Source organism: Gopherus evgoodei, chromosome 1, assembly GCF_007399415.2.
Source record: "Gopherus evgoodei ecotype Sinaloan lineage chromosome 1, rGopEvg1_v1.p, whole genome shotgun sequence".
In the NCBI taxonomy this organism is placed as follows: domain Eukaryota; kingdom Metazoa; phylum Chordata; order Testudines; family Testudinidae; genus Gopherus; species Gopherus evgoodei.
The window spans coordinates 366,332,301-366,353,427 of NC_044322.1; the positions used below are offsets into that span (position 1 = coordinate 366,332,301).

Genomic DNA, 21,127 nt, shown 5'->3' on the forward strand with positions numbered 1-21,127 from the left:
TCACAGAACCACACCTGTGGTTTATTACTGCCCAGGCTGTGCCTGGGGACAGAGAGCAAAGGGAGAGGCTGTACAGGGCGTGCTGTACACTCAGTAAATACACAAGGAATCTGCAGGGCTCTAGGAACGCAGCAGCCCCTGGGGGTGCCATGCACGCCGGAAAGCCAGGGCGCTGTCAGTTTGACACAGAAGGGGCCATGTAGGTGCGGAATCGCTCGTGCGCTCGCTCTTGGGTCAGGAGGCGCAGCCGCATGGTGTCCACCGCCTCCTCCAGGCCTGGCTGCTGGCTGATTTCCACCGTGTAGTCATTGGCCTGTCGGGGGGCAACAGCAGGGTTAGGGGGCTAGCTAGGAGTGGGGGCAGGCGCTGTTGCTGGGGCACACCCCGGTGATGGGGCACAAGTCAGGGCCTGCAGAGTGGCACATGGAGGCAGCAATGCAGAGACCCTGGGTAGTTGTGCTCAGCCAAGGGTAGAGGGCAGCAGCCTGCGTGGGAAATTCCAACTGCAGGTAGCTCTGGAGCAGGCCGCCCCGTGGCAGGGTGGAGGGGCTGATTGCTGTCCCTGGGAAGCAGGGTACCCACCTGAGGCAGCCTGCACCCAGACACTCACCAGCTGTAGCGAGGCCAGCATGGAGCGACACACCTCAAAGGCCGGCTTCCCCGCCACCAGGCTGGCGAAGGTGTGCCACTCGCCCAGCTGCCCACAGCTCGCTGCCAGCTGGTCCCCGTAGCTGTGGATGTCGAAGGCGGCTCGCTCCTCCTGCGCGGGAGAGGAGGAGTTAGACACTGCGTCCAGCGCTGAGGGGCCAGGCCAAGCCCCACTCACTCAGGGCCACTAGCAAACACTGGCCAATTCCTAGGGGAGCGGGGGATGACCCAGGCAGCCCCTGCCCTAAGCCATGTTACAACTGTCACTGTCTGTCCACGGCTGAGGGGCACCAGCAGAGCTGTGGGGAGAGCCAAAGGCAGGACAGCAGGGGGGCTGCAGGTTGGGTTTGAGGGGCACCGGCAGAGCTGTGGGGGGAGCCCAGGCTAGGGGGCACTGGCAGAGCTATGGGGGGAGCCAAGGGCAGGACAGCAGGGGGGCTGCAGGGGCACCGGCAGAGCTGTGGGGGGAGCCCAGGCTGGGGGGCACCGGTAGAGCTATGGGGGGAGCCAAGGGCGGGACAGCAGGGGGGCTGCAGAGGCACCGGCAGAGCTGTGGGGGGAGCCCAGGCTGGGGGGCACCAGTAGAGCTATGGGGGGAGCCAAGGGCGGGACAGCAGGGGGGCTGCAGGAGCACCGGCAGAGCTGTGGGGGGAGCCCAGGCTGGGGGGCATCAGCAGATGCCAGAGGTGCCCTCAGACTGGCAGAGGGGGCTATGGGCCAGGATTAGGTGGGCAGCAACAGTGCCGGGAGCCACCGAGCCCTGGGCTCTTATCTAGGTTATGCCGCTGTTTGTTCCCCAGGCAGCAGCCAATCAGACGCGCTCAGCCTGCAGTGCAAGGGGGGGTGGCAGCACCTTTAAGTCAGCAGGGTGAGAGATGCTTGCCAGGGAGTGGGACCCAGGCATGGGCTTCCCTGCAGGGAGCAGAGTGCCAGGCTGAGAGCTCTGGCCAAAGCTGCATGGGGACGGGGATGTGTTCTCAAGCCTCCCTTCAGCAACACCCTGCGTGCCCCACTGTCGGGCCCAGCCACCCTCGCTCCCAGCCCTCTGCTGCATACTCCACCCACCCCTGGGGCTCATCCCTGCAGAGAGCCCGGCCCGGCCTCTGCCCGGAATAGCTCCCCCACAGCCGGGTACAGGCTCCCATGCTCCAGCCCACCTGCTCCTGCAGCTTGGGTTCCATCTTGTCCTCCCAGTCACGGATACGCTGGGACAGCACCGTCTCGCGGGCATACTTCTGGGAGTTGGCAATGAATAGCTCCTGGGGCCGGAGAGATGGGGCGGGGATCAGGGAAAAGGAGGAGGGGGGCAGATTCCAGCCCCTGCCCCAGCTCTGCCTCATTCCCACCTCCTCGACGGGCTCAGGGGAACATTGAAATAGAGTCGTGGGCAGGGGTCACTGATGCCAGCGTTTCCAGACGTGGCCGCTCCCCACACCTGGGGCAGCGCTGGCAGGGGCACGGTCCCCCAGCTGTAATGGGAGTGGTGGTGCTCAGCCCTCCAGCACTGAGGGCCCACCCCACGGAGCAGCAGGGCAGCTTCCTCTCTCTGCTGGAGAGCTCAGGCCTGGCCCTCTGACAGGACAGGCTAGAAATGGAGGGTCAGACAGCTGAAAGGCTGAGAGAATCCAATGCTGTCCCTGGGCCAGCTGGGTGGAGGCTTTCCAACCTGCTAACAATCCAGCCTGCCCCCCACCATCCCTCTTCTTCCTGGGCTGGGAGGGAATGAACATTTACAGGCATCTCTGGAAAGCCACAGCCCGTAGCTGCAGCATCAGGAAGGACCCGGCTTCCCAGGCAGCAAGAAGGGCCAATGGGCAGGTGGCACTGCAGAGCCAGGCTCAGGCAGAGAGGCCCTGTGCCCACCCCCCGGGGGATGGGTACGTACCACATTTCTCCTCACCAGCTCCTCATAGCTGAGGGAGTCAGGGATCGTGCAGGGGCCTGAAAGCGAAGGGGAAGCTATAACTGAGAGCAGCACGGCGCTGCCGCTCTGAGACAGCGCAAGCCATCACGGATACCCTGCCAGCCCACTGACGGGGACATGACTTCCCCAGCGCCATGGGGCTCACGGTCCCCGGGAAGCACATGGGGCTTGCTACTTGAGCAGCTGGGTATGTGCAGACGTGTATGCGTGTACATGTTCAGGGGTGGGGACACACATCACTCTTCTAACATAGGCAGGTTTTGATGAACCCACAGGCCAGATGGGTTTTGCGACACCCCATCCCCCAAGACCCCTTTTTGGATTGGGACCCCCACGGTTACAACACCCTGAAGTTTCAGATGTAAACATCAGAAAACATTAAATTGACCAATTTTAAAACCCTCTGACCATGAAACTGATTAAAATGGACTGTGGATTGTGGTAGGGCTCTACTCCTCTCTAACACAGCTACAACCCATGGAGACTACAGGACCCAGCACGAGGCTCCATGGTAAGTTGGAGCACTGCATGCTGGGAGACACAGTCCACAGGTGCCCAGCTATGCTAACACCCACTCTGTTACGCATCCTTGCTGAGCTCCCAGGCTCAGGCACGTTGCCAGCACAGGCCCCTCAGGATAAATGAGGCTCCACCAGTCTGTGACATGAAAGGGGATCTACTAGGACTACATTACCCAGGTCGCCCTCGGCCAGCTGCTCCAGGGCTGCGGGGTGGACGTCCTCCTGCTCCAGGAAATCATCTGCAGAAGAAGGACTCTGGTCAAAGGTTCGTGGGAAACTTCCTGCCCGGACGTCGAGCCCTGCTTAGCTCCCACGTGCTGAGCGCGGAGCCACCAAGCCAAAGGGAGCAGGGATTGTGGGGAGTCCCTGCAGCCTGCTTGGTCCTTGACCCACCCAAGAGAGCACAAAACCATCACACAGCAGCTGCCCTGGGCCAGGAAATCCTGCGCTGGCTTCCAAAGGGCAGAGAGGGGCACAGAGCCTGCCTGTCTAGCTCAGGTATGGCCAAGCTCAGCAACTCAGAGCAGACGCTGTCCAGCAGGCGCAACAGCCACAGCCCCAATTCTCACTTCAGTTTCTAGCAGGGTTGGCCCAACGGAGCCAATGCCACCCATCTGATGGGCACAAACCGGCCCAGATCTCCTGGGGCAGGAGTGAGGCACAGTGGCCAGGATCCCGTGCCCAGGGCGGCAGTGATGGTACACAGACTGCCCAGCTCCGAGGCTTTCGGGAGTACCTGCCCCCCCGTCATGGTCCAGGTAGTCGTCCAATCGCTCCTCCTCCACGGCATTCAGCTCCTCCTCGGCCTCCTCCAGCTGCTCCTCCTCCTGCAGATGCTTCCCCAGCAGCAGCCCCTGGGAGAGGGAACAGGCCTGGCTGTCACCGCTGGCCTCAGAGCGAGTGCCTGCCGGCCCCCACTCAGCAGTCGTCCTCCGGATTTACATCACCATGGCACCCTGGGCCCCTAAGCAGCACGTGCTGGGTGGGGCTGCCCACGCGGTCTCTGCCCTAGGAAAGGTGCCCTAGCCACTGGCCAATCCCCGTGGCTGCCCAAGTGCCACCCAGGGCGCTCACAGGAACCTGCCCCTTTCTGCAGGCAGACCGAGGGCACCTCCCATTCAGACTCGTGCCCCAGCGTCACTGCTTCCTCACCATTCTCCTCTGCAGCTTCCTCTGCGCGGCCATCCGCTCCTTCAGCTGCTTCCAGTACAGAACCTCCAGATCTGCCAAGACACAGTGGGAGCATGGGAACTGCCCTGCCAGGCAGAGTCGGACGGAGCCGGGCTGCGCGGCATGGATGCCTGGCACGGCTCCTGCCCGCGGGCTCCAGGCACAGCCCTGGCTTGGCTGCAGTCACAAACTGGCTGGGTTCCACCCTTGCCCCTGAGGGAAGGAAGAGCTCCAGGACAGGCACACACAGCCCAAGCCCTGGGACGGGAGCTGCTGCTAACCAACCATCCCCCTGCAGTGAGACAGCTGGCACCCCACCCCAACCAGTTTGGCCCAGTGCTCCCTGGGGTGGGGATGTGTGTGTCCAGGTGGGAAGAGGGCTCAAAGCTCATTCCCCCCCGACCCTCCACCTCACCACCTGGCTCTCCCGCCACATGGGAGCCAAGGGCTGGTATATGCTAGAAGAGTGCGTCGACCAAGTGACATCACTAGGGGGTGTGAAAATCCACATGCCAGATCGATGCAGCGAAGCCGACCTAAGTCCCCGTGTAGACAGGCTCTTCCATCGATCTAGCTCCCACCTTTCAAGAAGGCGGATTGGCCCTGTCAATGGGAGAACCCCTCCTGTCAGCGCAGCTAGTGTCTACACTGCGGTGTCCCGCTGGAGCATTTCCAGTGTAGACAAGCCCGGAGGAACGCCCTGGGGTTGAGAAACCGCTGACGCGCTCTTTGGTTTCGCTCTGCGAGCTCCGTGAAAAGCAGGCTCCAGAGGTGATTGGGTGGGGGGGGAGGGGAGGGGAGGGGCATTTAGCGCAAGCAGAGTGGGCAGCAAAGGGATGTTGCCTCTCGCACACATCACCAGCTACGTCCCTCTCACCAGCGAACGTTGGCCCTTTCTTCTTGGTGGTTCTGCTGTCAGCTCTGTCGTTCTCTGGGGAGAGACCAGAAACGGGTGACATTAGCCAGCCGGGCTTTGCGGGGATAGCCCTGTCAGTCGGACACCAGCCAGCAGATTATCGGGGGTAAGGCTGGGATTAAGGACAGATGCGTGGCTGACCCAGTGCTTTGGGCACCCACGGAGGATTGAAGTGACCTGGGTTCAAGTCCCTGCTCTTCCTGACTCCCTGTGTCTCCTAGGGTGAGTCACGGTGTCCCTGGGTCTCAGTCCCCAGGTGTCCAGCAGGGAGGATACCCTGCCAGGCCTCTCGGAGGTGCGGAGGAGCGATATATTACAGATGGCAAGGTTCCACTACTACAGCCATAGGGCCCGGATAAGATGGACAAACACACGGATGCCAGATGATGATGCCACCTCCTCTCAAAGATCCCTGTGGCCATGCACGCTACTTTACCAGCCCTGGTACCACAACACGGTTACAGGGTTACCAGAACCTGCTCTGGAGAGGCAGGGCAGCCTAAGGAGGCCTGCACCACTGGGAGAAAAGCGGCAAGAGGACCTGATAGAGGGAGCAAACCAGCGGGTTAGGGATGGTCACATCACACACAGCTCTCTGCTCTCTCATGATACCCGAGCAAAGGGCAGCCACTGATGAGAGGAAATGCCACGTGCCGCGCGCTCAGCCCTCTCGTAGCAGTCACCTTACTGAGCTCAGAAAGGACCAGACATGTATCTGCAGATGAGAACATCCACAATTCTATTAGGCAGGGAACAACATATAAGGAATAGAAACCAGAGTAACTAAGAACAGTTCCCTACAGGCAGGGGCCATGAGCTCTGCGCCCCTGGCAGCAGAACAGGGCTCCAGAGAATGAGTTTTCATTTTTAGGAAGCTTGTGGGCCCTCAGCTTTAGAGAAAACCTGGACAATGTAAACCACACCTAACTGATGCAGCTGTATCTCTGCCTGAGTCTACAGAAAGTCTGAACCAATAGCTCTGTACCATTCCTCCTGTTAGACCGACTCTGAATCACGATGACACCACTTTAAATGTCAGCACCATTAAGTGTTTCACTGCCGATCATTTTCGTGAGAACGCCCAACTACAATGACCTCTCCCATGATTTCAAACCACCTCCCCAGGCTTACAAGCCCCCACCTTTTCCCCTGACATTCTCCACAGTGCAGCTCTACACTGGGCAATGCAAGAGTCTCTGGTGTGTGTGGACCTTAGGAGTGGGGGCGGCCTGAACTAAATGGAATTTGTTATCACAATAGGCTGACAGGGCCACTCTGCCTTTCAACATCCATTACCCAACTGGGGAATTCCCAGGCAGCATATTCTGTTCTGGGGTTTCCTGTCCCTTCCTGACGCAGCTGGTGTGGGTTACTGGGCTGGATGGGAGTCCTGTGATCTACACCAAACGGCAGGCAGGAGACAGGCTGAGTACAAGGGCCACCGAACCTGGGATGTATGGGCGGGCGCTGTGGTCGCATGTGACTAGAACAAGGGGAGTCCCAGGACAGAGTCCAGACACCAGCCGCCATGAGCACTGGCCTGCTAAACCCAGGGTTGTGAGTTCAATCCTTGAGGGGGCCATTTAGGGAACTGGGGTAAAAATCTGACTGGGGATTGGTCCTGCTTTGCGCAGGGGGTGGGAATAGATACCTCCCGAGGTCCCTTCCAAGCCGAGATTCTGTGATGCTGAGGCTAGGGCGTCGAGAGGCCATGTCTCTCGGCAGAGAAGAGCCCTGCCAGGGAGCAGGCTGCAGCGTAGGGGAGCAGAGCTGGAGCGAAGATACTCACGGCTTGCAGAGAACCACTTCATGAAGTCCTGCAGCTTCCTGGGTGTCCACCTCTTCCGCTTGCGGCCAGGCACATCGTCCAGCTCACGCGGCACCGTGAAGGGTCTGCCTGGAGCCGGGGGCAGAGAAGGGAGTGAGCTGCAGTCACAGTGGGTGGGGAAAGGAAGGAAGCAGGGGGACTCTGCCAGTCTCTGCACCAGCAGCCACCAGCACTGGGTGCAGGTTCCAGGGAGACCCCCTGGGCGGCTGGATGGGCGTTAGCAGCCACTGACACCCAGCCATACAGTCACATGCCGCAGGACTCAGGACAAGGTCTGTAAGCGCAGTGCCCGCTGGCTCTGCCTTCCACTTCAGGGGCAGCTCCGCACTCGCTGCGGCTCTGTTGCACTGGAAGACGCGCTGCTGGGGCCTGACACCACCCCTCTTCCCAGCACGGGGCAATCCTGCAGGTGCCTGGGGAGGCGGGTTTGGGGCTGGCCAGGAAGGAGGAAGACCCCTTTGCTTTACAGCATCAGGGTGTCAAAGTGCAGCCCACGACATCTGACAAGCCTGGGCTGCAGCCGCTCTCTGGCTGGGTGCTCTGGTCCAGGTAGGCAGGGACACTCTCTCCTGGTCGCACAGCTCAGCTCAGGATGGGGCAGCCACATTCACTCCACTAGCCACCCCCATCTAGGGGGAACGGTACTTTGCTCCACGGACAGCAGGAGGCGCAAAGATGGGGGCTTCCCTGCTCACAGCACACGCACCCTTCCAGTGGTTCCTGCTTCCTGGGGCTAAACACCCAGGCTAGGATATCATCCCATGCTCTGCTATGGTCAAGCAGCTGCTAAACCCGGAGAGCAGCCAGGCCAAGCCACCCGTCAGCTGGCCCCCCATTACCTTTCTTAAAGGGCTTATCCTCAGAGTCGTCAAAGGGGTCAAGGCTTCGCCACGGATCCAACATCTCCTGGCACAGAACGTGAGTGAACGGTGAATGGGACAGCTCGATGGCCAGGCTGCCAGTTCCCACTCGATTCCCCACGGCAGTCCCCCTCCCTGAGCAGGCAGGGAGCACCCCGTCTCTCCAAAGCATGGCTCAGGCAGCCAGTTCAGGACCCACGGCGATGAGCTCTAGGGCCTGTGCCCACTGGGAGCTGCCCCCTGGCATACACAGTGCCGTGGGGAAGCTCCCAGATCACCAGCCTCCAGCTGAGTTACTACCTGGGAACTGCTCTCTCTGCCAAAGGGGCTCTGCTGCCCCTCTGGACGTGTCCCTACGGACCTCTCTCACCTTGATGTGGACACTGGGCTCCACGGCCGGGGCCCGTTCCCGCAGCATGTACCCCTTGCCCTCAGGCGCACTCTAGCAGGCAGAGGACAAGGCAGTTAGTTTCCTGAAGCATTGTACAGAGGCGAGAGTGATCAGCTGGGCCTGTGGGGACCCCAGACTGCTGGACAGGAGTGAGTGCGGCAGACTCACCTCCCCATGCCGCCCCCACGACGACGGCCCTTCTCCTACCTTCTGCTGCTGAATGTGCTCGACAGCAGCAGGACTGGTCTCCACGCCCCCTTCTGGGGCATCAGACAAGAAATCACCTCCTCGTCCTGCATCGTCATCATCGTCACCACCACCACCCCCGTCTGGTGCCACAGTGCCTACCAGAGAGGGGCACAGTCACTCCTCGTTCCCCTTCCATCCATGGGGCCACAACCCGCTTAGGAACAGCCCCTGGAAAGCCACCCATCTTCCACCCTCCCTGCTCCCGAGAGGGAACCTCTCCTTCCATTCTGAAAACCAGCCCCCTTTGAAGGCTGCAGCTCTTAAGAGAACAAGACTTGGTTTCGTTCATAACATAGGCTCCGACACCCCGCACAGCACAGGGCTGCCGGTGCCAGGGAGAACTCGAGCATCCCCAGTGACCCCTGTGGTTAGGAACCAGCCTGCTGGGCCCATGCTATGGGGGTTCCACCCCACCCAAAGCCTGCCAGCACCCCGGATCTCACACAGCAAACTGGCCACATCTCACCTTCATTTTCAGAAAAGTTCAAGACTGGGATCGGAGTCTCACAGGCACTGACGTCCACGGGCGCGTTTCCAGATCCTGGGGCAGCAGTCTGCCCTCCTGGCAGGGATGAGGCAGAATTGGGGGAGAGGGAGAGACTTGTTAATGATGTCCCTCAAGCACCACCCCACTGGGGTCTCAGCCCTTGGCTCCCTGAGGACCCCCCTTGAATAGCTGCTGGGTTGGTGACCAAGGCTGGCTTGTATAGCCAACTTCCCTCATACCCCTCAGGTCGGCCTCTCACATGGACTCTGCACCTCCCACATCCCCTCCCAGGAGGTCTTTGGAGTGGCTATGGGAGGGTAAGGGAGATCCCCAGCCCAATCCTGCACCTGTAGCACTGCCAAGGTCCCCAGCCTGGCGTCTTGCTTGGAAGTACTGCGTGGGTGAGAGGCCCGCCAGCTCCAGCATGAAGGCTCCGTTGGCATGAGGGGTGCACGTGTTCATGCGGAAATCCTTCCGGCTGGCCAGGATCTCCCCCTTCCGGCTGAGAGGAGAAAGAGGGCGTTAGAACGGCTCTGACCCAGCACCATCGCTGGTTTCCAAGGTGCAGCCGGAGCGTGGGTTCGTAAAAGGTCACATGGGGTGCCAGGAAGAAGGGAAAGAGACCAAGGCCTGGGAGAGACCCGCTGGGTCCCATTGAGCCGTCACATCCCCAAGCCAGCACAGAACAGGACTTCTTGTTGGCTTAGATCCTAGCGGGTGGGGCTACATAAGGGAGACCAAGATCTCCTTGTCTCCAGGCTGGCCGCGCTCTTCTAAGCAGCACAGGCTGGTGTCAAATCCCCCTGCTGTTTAGCCAGACAGGACAGGTTTAGCTCCGCTCATCTCTCCCTCTGCACCCCAAACGCTTTGTTACTCTCTGAACTGCACCCCCCCCTGCATAGACCCCCCCTTTCCAATACAATGGGGCCAGAATCTCAGCTAGGATCTCCCCGGAGCCAGGCAGAAGGGAGCTATCCCCTCCCTGCTCCAGGACGCAAGGCCTCTATCAGCCCAGGCTCATGGTGGCCCATCTCGCATGGCAATCTCACGTCAGATTGGCTTCTAACTCTCCCGCCTCCGTTCCTGACGGTCCCTGGCTGATCGCCAGGCCTGTCCTTCCATGATTGTCCTTCCCCCAGTTGCGTTTCCCATGAGGAATCTCATGCGATGTCCTGCCCACATCTCTGAACTCACTGGAGCCCTCTGGATTATTTCCCTCACCCTGCTGTTCTCCCTGCTTTAGCTCCTTAATGAAGATGTTGAGCAGGGCCAGACCCTACCACCAGTGGTGAGAAAACCCAAGCGAGATAGAAAGCAGATCGCAGCAGAGGAGTGACTGAAAGGCTTTACGAGGGAAGCCATTACCTGAACAGAGGGTTGTCCTTCTTTTCTGTCTCCTCTGGGGGTACCAGGGCCATCGGAGTCAAGGGGACAATGTTCACAGTCTGCAAAGACAGGACAGCATGATCCCAGCTGCCCATCGTGGGAAGAGAGAGGCCCGGCTGCACTCCACAGACAGGGCCCTTGCAGCCAGGAAAAAGCATTCACACATACAGAGAGCGTTTTCAGCTGCTTCTCAGGGCTATCAGGGCAGGCTGGGTGCTGGGCAGCAGCCTCCTGCCAAGGTGCAAACAGCCAGATGGCAGCCATTGGTACCGACCGTGTGTCACCACTTGCTGCTGAGGAGGGTTCTGGCTGCAGGAATGCCTGGAACTACTCCCTCACTGGCAGAGGTCTCCCCTAACAGCACTGCTCAGTTAGAGGGGGTGCTGTGGTGCGCAAGCTGGCACATTGGACACGGCAGACTCTAGTCTCGGAAACCCCCAGATCAGGAGGCAGAAGGGACATGAGAGGGGCATGAAGGACGGGGACCACGTCACTTACATTAGGCTGGTGATCTTTCTTCATGTCCACGCTCACCACGTTGGTGTCCTTGATGTCATCCAAGGAGAGGAACTGCAGAGTGAGAGCAGTAGGACAGAGAACTTCGCACAGAGAGCTGTGTCTCTTTGACATGCCGTACAGACACACACTGCTGATCCCCATAGCGCCCCTGAAGGCAGGTCGAGGTCTCTGGGCCACAGGGGAGGGAAGTGACACATCCAAGGTCATGGAGTGACTCCTGACTCCTTGCCCCGGGCCCAGTGTACCTTCATCCAAACGAGAACAGTTCTGCAGATCTGCACCTGAACCCGGGACCGAGAGGAGGCAGGGAGCCAGTGGGAGCTCTCCAAGCAGTGCACAGGGACCATGGGCTCCCAGATACTTGGTGGCAAACTCCTTCCAATGCAAGCTGGCCTCTTAGCAGAAATGCCTTAGAACATGGTGGCCAGTGAGTTTGGGGATAGCCGCAGAATTCACTAATACACTTATCTGTATAGAGGCAGTGCGACACACACACAGTGCACTGAGCCTGGGAGCCTCAGCAGGCCCTGAGAAATGTCCCTCGCTCCCAGGGGCCTTGGAGCTGGGAACCTTTCATCTCCACAAACAGCACGGGGCAGCCACTGCTCCTCCGTGGGCGGCACGCCAGGCTCCCCCAAGCAGTGCTGCTGGTTAGCCATTACAGCTGTATGGTGCACCTGCTAAAGGCTCTCCCAGCCAGGCAAGCATTCACACCCCCTTCAGCTGACAGCCCTCCACCTCCTGGGACAGAGAGAGCTGTGGAGGTCAAGCGTTCAGTCTCTGGGGTGGAGCTGGAGGACTGCAGAGGCCAAGAGCTCTGTCCCACGAGGTGAAGGGGGGGAATGCTATAAGGCTACACTTACAGTGGCGTGTAGAGTACAGATACTGCACGCCCAGTTAGCAGCGTAGACACGGCTTAGGCAAGTAGAATACAGTCCCCCACAGGCTTGAGCCCTGGGTATAAACACGCCCAAGTAGGGCCTCCCACGTCCACACTGCTACTTTTAGCAGTGTGGTGTCCTGCTTCCTCCCCACTGCAGGAGCCTTTCCCCGCCACAATGAACAGCTCTGCCTGCAGGGAAAAGTCCCGGCAGGTCCCTGCTGCCTCCCCACTGCAGGAGCCTTTCCCTGCCGCGGTGACAGGTTCTGCCAGCGGGGAAAAGCCCCGGCAGGTCCCCGCTGCCTCCCCACTGCAGGAGCCTTTCCCTGCCGCGGTGACAGGTTCTGTCAGCGGGGAAAAGTCCTGGCAGGTCCCTGCTGCCTCCCCACTGCAGGAGCCTTTCCCGCTGGTGTGTAGCTACAGATGTGTCTGTACTCGACTCACCACCGTAAGTGCAGACATAGCTGTAGAGACCAAACCCTCAGGCCCAGGGAGTCTGGGGCAGGGCCAGGGTCAAGTGCTGTGGAAGCCAAATACCCCGTAGCCAAAGAAGAGCAGTTTGGGACTAGTCTGCTGGCAAGTGATCACAGCAGCTAATCAGGCAGGGCACAATTAGACTTGGTGCCTGAGTCTGCAGCCTAAGGTCACCCACCACCATCTAACCTACCAGCCCGGTACCTAGCACCCGCCAGGCAGAGGGCTGCTGGGATACTGCCCGCACTCCCCCTGCTGGCACACAGAGGGACTGCACACAGGAGGGGGGACACCACACCTGCTGTCTTACCTCTTCCTCCTCCTTCCTGGGCCCAGCGCTCACGTCAGCGTCGGTGCCGTCCTCCCCCACGGACGTAGGCTGTTTGTCCCGCCTGGGTCAGAGAGGGAAAAAACACAAGAGGGCACTGGAGTTTTCTAAAACCATTATTGTCAGCTGGGCAGTTTCCTGGGGCAGAGCCCAGGATGTCCCAGTCATTGGTAGGTGTGCTGGGGCAACAGCTACTCTGACAAAAGACACAGGGATGTAACATGTCCCCTCCAGCCCAGGAGTGGGTGGCAGATAAAGCTACTGGGGCCTCATTGGTCCTTGTGAAGTGCTATAGAAGGGCCCAGCGTTGAATAGCCCAGGTGGGAGGCAGCCACGTCAGTATGTTATTCCTCTGATGGGAACCAGCTAATGTGCACTTGGTTCCTATATGCAGGCCTGGCTCACAGCTGGAGCCCACCACTCCTGTGCAGGGGCGCAAACGGCTCAGAGGAAATGGGATTTGGCTGCAGTGGGACAGGGGGGCTTAGGCCTGGCCAGCAAATCTCCTGCTTGTTGAGTCGATTCCGTTTCCGTCAGGGAACGGGGAAGGGAAAGCAGGGGGCACGTTTCACTTCAAGACAGCCAGCCCGCAGCTTAGAGAGAACCTTTAACATACTCCATTTCTAGCAGCTCCAGCTCCCTGCGACACCAGCAGCACTCTCCCCTGTTGGCTCTGTCCCATCCCGCATCGGTAAGGCCCTAGCACAGGGGTGGGCAAACATTTTGGCCCGAGGGCCACATAGGAGTTGCGCAACGGTATGGCGGGTCGGGTAGGGAAGGCTCTGCCCCCAAACAGTCTGCCCCCCACCCCCTCCCACTCCCCACCCCCGACTGCCCCCTCAGAACCTCCAACCCATCCAATCCCCCCTGCTCCCTGTCCCTTGACAGCCCTCCCGACCCCATCCACATCCCCGCCCCTAACAAGCCCCTTGGGACTCCCACTCTCAACCCTCCCTGTTCCCCATCCCCTGACCACCCCCCCAGAACCTCCACCCCATCCAACCACCCCCTCCACCCACCCCGGGACCTTCCACTCTCTTACCCAATCCCCCCACTCCCCGCCCCCTTACCAGCAGCAGGAGCTCGCAGCCACAACACTGAGCCAGAGCCAGCTGAGCTCTTCACGCTGCCCAGTGGGAGAGGCGGGCCAGAGCGCGGTCAGCACAGTGGTGTGGCTGTGGGGGGGGAGGAGAGCAGGGGAGGACTAGGCTTCCCTGCCAGGATCTCAGGAGCCGGGCAGGATGGTCCCACAGGCCGGATGTGGCCCGCAGGCCGTAGTTTGCCCATGTCTGCCCTAGCAAGCGCCCCTGCTGAGCCAGGCCTCTGGCTGAGAGGAGCAGAGGAGCCCAAAGGGAATTCCATTTCGGAGGTCGGTTTGTGTGGCTGGAGCCAAGTGCTTGTTCAAAGCCATTGGCAGAGCTTCACCCGTCCGGGGGGATTTCTGTTTCAGAACAGCTACTGCTGTCCACCCTAAACAGATCTCTCCTCTCTTAACCGAAGAGCTGGACTGACCATGGGCCAGTCACAATGGGGATATATGGGGATGGAAAAGTTACTACAGACATGACGTGCTACATTTGAAAACTGCTATTAAATGGGATCACCCTGCTAGCGAGGTGCCAAAAAAAACCCCACGTCCCAGGCCTAGATCCTCCTCCTAGCCACACTGCCTAGATCCTCCTCCTATTTAATACCTCCACTCACCGGGCTGCATTGTGATCACACCAGCTCAGGCCCCAGCCCTACAGCTGGATCCTCACCAGAGACCCCTTTGTAACTGCACAGAGACCCACTGACTTCAACATTATCCCAGGAGGATCCTTTTGCAGGACTGGAGCCTAGCATTAAAACCAGCAAAAAAAAAACACCAAGATTGTCCTGGATGACAACAGTTTAAAACCAGATAAAGAGCGAGCCTTATGATCTGAGTAGGGAGTCAGGACGCATGGGCTATTCCCCGCTCTGCAGGGGACTTCCTCTGTAGACTTGGGTACGTCACTTCACTTCCCACCTGCAAAAGGGGGGTAATTTACCTATATCTAAGGCAGGGGTCGGCAACCTTTCAGAAGTGGTGTGCCGAGTCTTCATTTATTCACTCTAATTTAAGGTTTTGCGTGCCGGTAATACATTTTAATGCTTTTTAGGTCTCTCTATAAGCCTATAAATATATAACTAAACTACTGTTGTATGTAAAGTAAATAAAGTTTTCAAAATGTTTAAGAAGCTTCATTTAAAATTAAATTAAAATGCAGAGCCCCCTGGTCCGGGGACCAGGATCCAGGCAGTGTGAGTGCCACTGAAAATCAGCTTGTGTGCCGCCTTCGGCACCTGTACCATAGGTTGCCTACCCTTGATCTAAGGGAAGGGGTTTTGGAAGGATTAATGTTTGCAAAGTGCTACAAGACCCTTGCTTGGAAGAGACTAGGGAGGGGCAAAGAAGCGTGACAGTGATAAGAAGGGCAGGACGAGATGCATGAGCCTGCTGAGCTGGGCTGGGGGAAGTCATGGTGGGAGCCCCCCGTACTAAGCCCAGACGGACTTTGCAAGAGGCAGCCTCACGGAGAAGGAAAATCTTGACTTACTTTTTGTTGGAGATGAAGTCGAGGGCCTGGTAAACAAGAGAATAGAGATATTCCACCTGCCAAAACAAGGCCAGAAGGTTAGAGGCTGGGATGCAAGGATCTCAGGGAGGCTGCCTCTGATAGGGCCTAGGGTAAACGGGGGTCCCTGAAGAGGCCCCTTGATCACTTCAGTGTTCTCACCAGGTCTTGGCACTTTCAGCCTGAACTCCAGCTTAGGGGAGCGTTTTGCCTGAGGAACTAAGTACTATGTGGCGAGACTTGTAGCGTCTGCAGACTGCACGGCCATATACAGAGACGAGAGCAGCCACAGTGGGGGCTGGGTGATGTCTGCCGTTTCAGGGCTACAGTCAATACATCAGCACCTGTGCAGCTGGCCTAACCCTTTCAGAGTCAGGCAAAACTCCCCTAAGCCCCCAGCTGGCAAACCCCACAGAAGCTCTCCTCCCGGCCTTGCAGGGGCAGCAGGAGTGAGCACAGCAGTTCCCCTCAGCGTCCCCACCTTCCTGCTGTAGATGCAGGCAGAACCCTGGATCAGCAGAGCCGCCTCTATGAAGTTCATGGTGGTTTTGCCGCCGTCGAAGGAAATGCAGATCTGGTCCAGCTACAGAACACACACATGGGAAGACACAAGCTGATTGTACAGACTGGGTTGGAGAGACAACACAGCAGGAAGAGAGACTTTGGAGGGGACAAAGCCCTGGCCCCACAGCAAACCTGCAGTGGCACCGGGGGGGGCGAGATGAGAGGGGTGAATGGAGAATGCAAGACTTTTCCCATCGCATTCTCTTGTAATCTTTGGACTAGAGCTCTTCCACAGGTGGCAATGGGTCTCCAAGGAACAGGTCTGTGCTGTGCAGAGCATCATTTCTAAGGCTCCTGTGGATCCAGGAGCACTTCACAGGGAGGGCAGGGAGCAAAAGGAAAAGCTCTGAGGTCCAGAACTTGACATTTAGAGTTTAAGGCCAGTGACAACGTGGCAGGGCTGGCCTGAGGGACAGGAACATTAGAGATCGAAATGAGTGCCACATGCTAGGAATTCCAGCTGCATGGACACACTGTGGCACTTGGATACCGACATTCCTCCCCGCTACCCTGGAAAGATTGCCTCACCTCCTCCAGATACTCTCCCAGCTGGGCTGCCACATCCACCTCCCAGTTCTTTGTGAGATCCCGGATGGGCTGCAGAAGGTGCAGGAAGCGCGACTCCACATCCTCCATCGTAACAGATCCCTAGAAGTGCAAGAAGTTACATTTCATCCAGGAGCCGAGCAGACAAGCCCACAGTCAGCAGGGGACAGAAGGGGGACACAGGTCCGTCTGTTTTCTGACAGCGCTGTCATTTGTGGCCTGTAGTCATTTAATGGGATGCAGTCAGCTCAAAGCTGGCTCCAATTTTGTTTTTACAAAACGTCAGCTTTTGTAAAACCTGACGCCAATCAAAATGTTGTAATTCAAACAAAAAACAGGGCTTTGTTTTGACATAAACGTTCCCCTGTGTTGTCACAACACAAGGTAACAGTAAGCTAGTGTCTGAGAACCTACAAATAAAAATATTTATATTTTAGACCTACACAAATGTCTATAAACAAACAAACCCGACCATGCAACTGACTAGAAATCGCAGTGAAATAAAGTGAAGCATGTAGCATAAATTACTGTTCGTAATATTTATACATTAGCAGCACCTGGTCGGAATTCTGGCCTCGCTGGGCTGGTTAATCTGCAAACCTGAGCTCCAATTCTGCAAACAGTTAAGCACCCGTGACCCGACTCCTGGGTCTGAGGACCCAGTCTGGTACAAAAAGTAATTTTCCCTCTGTTGATACTCACACCTTCTTGTCAACTGTAGGGAATGGGCCACATCCACCCTGACTGAACTGGCCTCGTTAGCACTGACCCCCCACTTGGTAAAGCGACTCTCGTCTTTTCATGTGCTGTGCATGTATACCTGCCTACTGTATTTTTGACTCCATGCATCTGAGGAAGTGGGTTATAGCCACAAAACCTTATGCCCAAATAAATGTGTTAGTCTCTAAGGTGCTACAAGGACTCCTTGTTGTTTTTACACAGGTGCAGGCTCACTCATGGCCCGACTACTCAGAATTTGGGCATCATATAGGAACTTCTTACGTTATAGGAAGAAAAAGCTGCCATTCACTGCACACCTGAATGTTCTCCTCAAAGCCAGCCCATCCCATGTGCCTCTCCTGCTCCCCATCCTGCTCTCCCGGGCTGTGGATAGTGCCTCGCCTCGCCTCGCCTCCCCGTTATTTAGCTGGTGTCAGATAGTGGGCCTTGATGCCTCATACAGGACTGCAGTATCCATCTGGCTGTAAGAGGGATGGAAGGGTCAGACCCAGGAGCGAAGATGGAAGTGGGGGGGGGGGACAAGGAATGTGACAAGTTGGAGCGATAAGGGCTCAGGGAGGGGTCAGACCCTAGATCAGTGGTTCTCAACCAGGAGTCTGTATTTTGAGTCTGGTTTTGTAAGTTTTGAAGTGAAGTAAAGCGTGGGGTATGCAAAGCAGACCAGACTCCCAAAAGGGGTACAGCAGTGTGAACAGTTCAGAACCACTGCCCCAGGATGCCGCCCAACCATGATAGGCAGGTGCAAAAGGGGACAAGGATAAAGGAACCAGGGTCTTCCCAGGGATACATCAGACTCAGGATGGTTTGTGTATCTGGGGAAGACCCTGATACCAGACTAGGGTCTTCCCCACAGCATCACCCCCCCACATACACTCTGGCCCCCTGTCTCCAAAACACCCCCCCAAGCTCTGGCCCCCCATTCCCACAGCACCCATCTCAGCTCTGCCCCGATCCCCAGCCCCCACAGCCCTGCCCCCCATGCCCACAGCACCCTCTAGTTCTGCCTCCGCACATTCCCAGAGCACCCACCAGCTCTGTGCCCCCATCTCAGCTCTGCCTCGATCCCCACACCCCAGCCCCCCACAGCTGTGCCCCTCATCTCAGCTCTCCCCCGATCCCCACACCCTAGCCCCCACAGCTCTGTGCCCCCATCTTAGCTCTGCCCCGATCCCCACACCCTGTAGCTCTGTGCCCCCATCTCAGCTCTGCCCCGATCCCCAGCCCCCACAGCCCTGCCCCCCATGCCCACAGCACCCCCTAGTTCTGCCTCCGCACATTCCCAGAGCACCCACCAGCTCTATGCCCCCATCTCAGCTCTGCCCCAATCCCCACACCCAAGCCCCCCATAGCTGTGCCCCCCATCTCAGCTCTGCCCCGATCCCCACACCCAAGCCCCCCCACAGCTGTGCCCCCCATCTCAGCTCTCCCCCGATCCCCACACCCTAGCCCCCCAAGCTCTGTGGCCCCATCTCAGCTCTGCCTCGATCCCCACACCCCAGCCCCCATCTCTGTCCCCATTTCAGCTCTGCCCCAATCCCCACACCCCAGCCCCCCCACAGTTGTGCCCCCCACCTCAGTTCTGCCCCGATCACCACACCCCAGCCCCCCACAGCTGTGCCCCCCATCTCAGCTCTGCCCGATCCCCACACCCCAGCCCCCACAGCTGTGCCCCCCATCTCAGCTCTGCCCCGATCCCCAAACCCCAGACCCCCCATTTCTGCCCCCATCTCAGCTCTGCCCCGATCCCCACACCCCAGCCCCCACAGCTGTGCCCCCCATCTCAGCTCTGCCCCGATCCCCAAACCCCAGCCCCCCACAGCTGTGCCCCTCATCTCAGCTCTCCCCCGATCCCCACACCCTAGCCCCCACAGCTCTGTGCCCCCATCTTAGCTCTGCCCCGATCCCCACACCCTGTAGCTCTGTGCCCCCATCTCAGCTCTGCCCCGATCCCCAGCCCCCACAGCCCTGCCCCCCATCCCCACAGCACCCTCTAGTTCTGCCTCCGCACATTCCCACAGCACCCACCAGCTCTGTGCCCCCATCTCAGCTCTGCCTCGATCCCCACACCCCAACCCCCCACAGCTGTGCCCCTCATCTCAGCTCTCCCCCGATCCCCACACCCTATCCCCCACAGCTCTGTGCCCCCATCTCAGCTCTGCCCCGATCCCCACACCCCGTAGCTCTGTGCCCCCATCTCAGCTCTGCCCCGATCCCCAGCCCCCACAGCCCTGCCCCCCATGCCCACAGCACCCCCTAGTTCTGCCTCCGCACATTCCCAGAGCACCCACCAGCTCTATGCCCCCATCTCAGCTCTGCCCCAATCCCCACACCCAAGCCCCCCATAGCTGTGCCCCCCATCTCAGCTCTGCCCCGATCCCCACACCCAAGCCCCCCCACAGCTGTGCCCCCCATCTCAGCTCTGCCCCAATCCCCACACCCAAGGCCCCCATAGCTGTGCCCCCCATCTCAGCTCTGCCCCGATCCCCACACCCCAGCCCCCCCACAGCTGTGCCCCCCATCTCAGCTCTGCCCCGATCCCCACACCCCAGCCCCCCCACAGCTGTGCCCCCCCTCTCAGCTCTGCCCCGATCCCCACACCCCAGACCCCCACAGCTCTATGCCCCCATCTCAGCTCTGCCCCGATCCCCACACCCCGTAGCTCTGTGCCCCCATCTCAGCTCTGCCCCGATCCCCAGCCCCCACAGCCCTGCCCCCCATGCCCACAGCACCCCCTAGTTCTGCCTCCGCACATTCCCAGAGCACCCACCAGCTCTATGCCCCCATCTCAGCTCTGCCCCAATCCCCACACCCAAGCCCCCCATAGCTGTGCCCCCCATCTCAGCTCTGCCCCGATCCCCACACCCAAGCCCCCCCACAGCTGTGCCCCCCATCTCAGCTCTGCCCCGATCCCCACACCCAAGCCCCCCCACAGCTGTGCCCCCCATCTCAGCTCTGCCCCGATCCCCACACCCAAGCCCCCCCACAGCTGTGCCCCCCATCTCAGCTCTGCCCCAATCCCCACACCCAAGGCCCCCATAGCTGTGCCCCCCATCTCAGCTCTGCCCCGATCCCCACACCCCAGCCCCCCCACAGCTGTGCCCCCCATCTCAGCTCTGCCCCAATCCCCACACCCCAGCCCCCCCACAGCTGTGCCCCCATCCCAGCTCTGCCCCGATCCCCACTGACCCCCCCAGGGTTAGCGACCCTGCAGGACCGGCCCGGATTCGGTCACGTGACGGAACCTGCCGAGCCCGCCCCGCCCCGGTTCCCGGGCAGTACCATACGGGGGGGGGGGGAGAGGCATTGGGGTGTCCGGACCGTACCACACCACGGGGCTGGCGGGGGGGACCAGGACCGTACCACACTCACCCCGCAGCACAGGGGGAACAGCTCCGCTCCGCCTCAGCCCCCGAGCCCGGCCGCCATTTTGTGTTTCCCGCTCAGAGCGGTGACGTGGGCGGCGCGTGAGGCGGGCGCGGTGACGCCGCGGAGGGGGCGTGTCTGCCCGGGCGCTGGGCGGGTACTTGGGGGCGCTCGAGGCTGAGTCCGGTTCCCGCCACCGCCGCGCGCCATGGGGGAGCCGCCGCGCCTGGCCCGGCAGCTGCTGCTGGGCGGCCTGGCCGCCGCCTACGTCGCCGCCTTCGCCTCGCTGTACCTGCAGGTCCCGGGTACGGGCCGGGCGGAGAGACCCCTCGGCGGCGGGGGGGCCGCCCGAGGGGCGCGGGGAGGTGCCCGCAGCGGGCGGGGGGTGGGAACAAGGCAGCGGCTCCTCGGCCCCGGAGCGAGGCGGGGGCTGGGCACCGGAGGCCCCGCAGGAGGGGAGCCTCTGCTACGCTTCCCTGCCGCGCGGGGCGCGGCCGCAGGGCCTGGAACCCGCCTCCCGCGGGGCTGAGTCGGGCCCGGCTGCCCGGAGCGAGGCGGGAGGGGCGGGCCGGGCGCTGTGTGGGGGAGGGGAGGGGTTCTCTCTGGGTGTGCATGGGCCCTCGGCCCGCTGTGCAGCGCCCCTCAGACACGGCTCCGGAGTCCTGACCCCGCGGCAGGACCGCGCGTCTGCCCCCGACACAGCCCGCAGGGGGCCTGGCTGAGCGGAGCAGT

At 59.9% G+C, this 21,127-nt stretch overlaps 2 protein-coding genes across 9 annotated transcripts in view; one reads left to right on the plus strand and one right to left on the minus strand.

The window, feature by feature from the left end:
- The window catches only part of NCAPH2 (non-SMC condensin II complex subunit H2), a 23,589-nt gene continuing 2,462 nt past the window's right edge, over positions 1 to 21,127 (minus strand). The window contains exons 1-22 of one of the 7 annotated variants that reach the window (XM_030536142.1): positions 20,402 to 20,487; positions 17,329 to 17,493; positions 16,274 to 16,393; positions 15,663 to 15,764; positions 15,164 to 15,219; positions 12,564 to 12,645; positions 10,879 to 10,950; positions 10,360 to 10,439; positions 9,342 to 9,496; positions 8,974 to 9,069; positions 8,466 to 8,602; positions 8,238 to 8,309; positions 7,847 to 7,913; positions 6,969 to 7,076; positions 5,141 to 5,194; positions 4,246 to 4,316; positions 3,830 to 3,947; positions 3,267 to 3,332; positions 2,534 to 2,589; positions 1,806 to 1,907; positions 611 to 760; positions 1 to 313 (exon numbers count right to left, since the gene is read on the minus strand). In XM_030536142.1, the coding sequence (XP_030392002.1) occupies positions 176 to 313; positions 611 to 760; positions 1,806 to 1,907; positions 2,534 to 2,589; positions 3,267 to 3,332; positions 3,830 to 3,947; positions 4,246 to 4,316; positions 5,141 to 5,194; positions 6,969 to 7,076; positions 7,847 to 7,913; positions 8,238 to 8,309; positions 8,466 to 8,602; positions 8,974 to 9,069; positions 9,342 to 9,496; positions 10,360 to 10,439; positions 10,879 to 10,950; positions 12,564 to 12,645; positions 15,164 to 15,219; positions 15,663 to 15,764; positions 16,274 to 16,393; positions 17,329 to 17,361 (1,935 nt within the window). In that variant the 5' untranslated portion in view covers positions 17,362 to 17,493; positions 20,402 to 20,487 and the 3' untranslated portion in view covers positions 1 to 175. The other 6 variants (XM_030536295.1, XM_030536208.1, XM_030535888.1 and 3 more) reach the window with 6 other exon arrangements.
- Positions 20,604 to 21,127, plus strand: part of LMF2 (lipase maturation factor 2) — a 19,649-nt gene continuing 19,125 nt past the window's right edge. For both annotated transcript variants that reach the window (XR_003996931.1, XM_030536418.1), the window contains exon 1: positions 20,604 to 20,700. Coding sequence is in view for 1 of the 2 variants with exons in the window: in XM_030536418.1 (XP_030392278.1) it covers positions 20,604 to 20,700 (97 nt within the window). In the remaining variant the exon portion in view is untranslated. The remainder of the gene's footprint in view (positions 20,701 to 21,127) is intronic.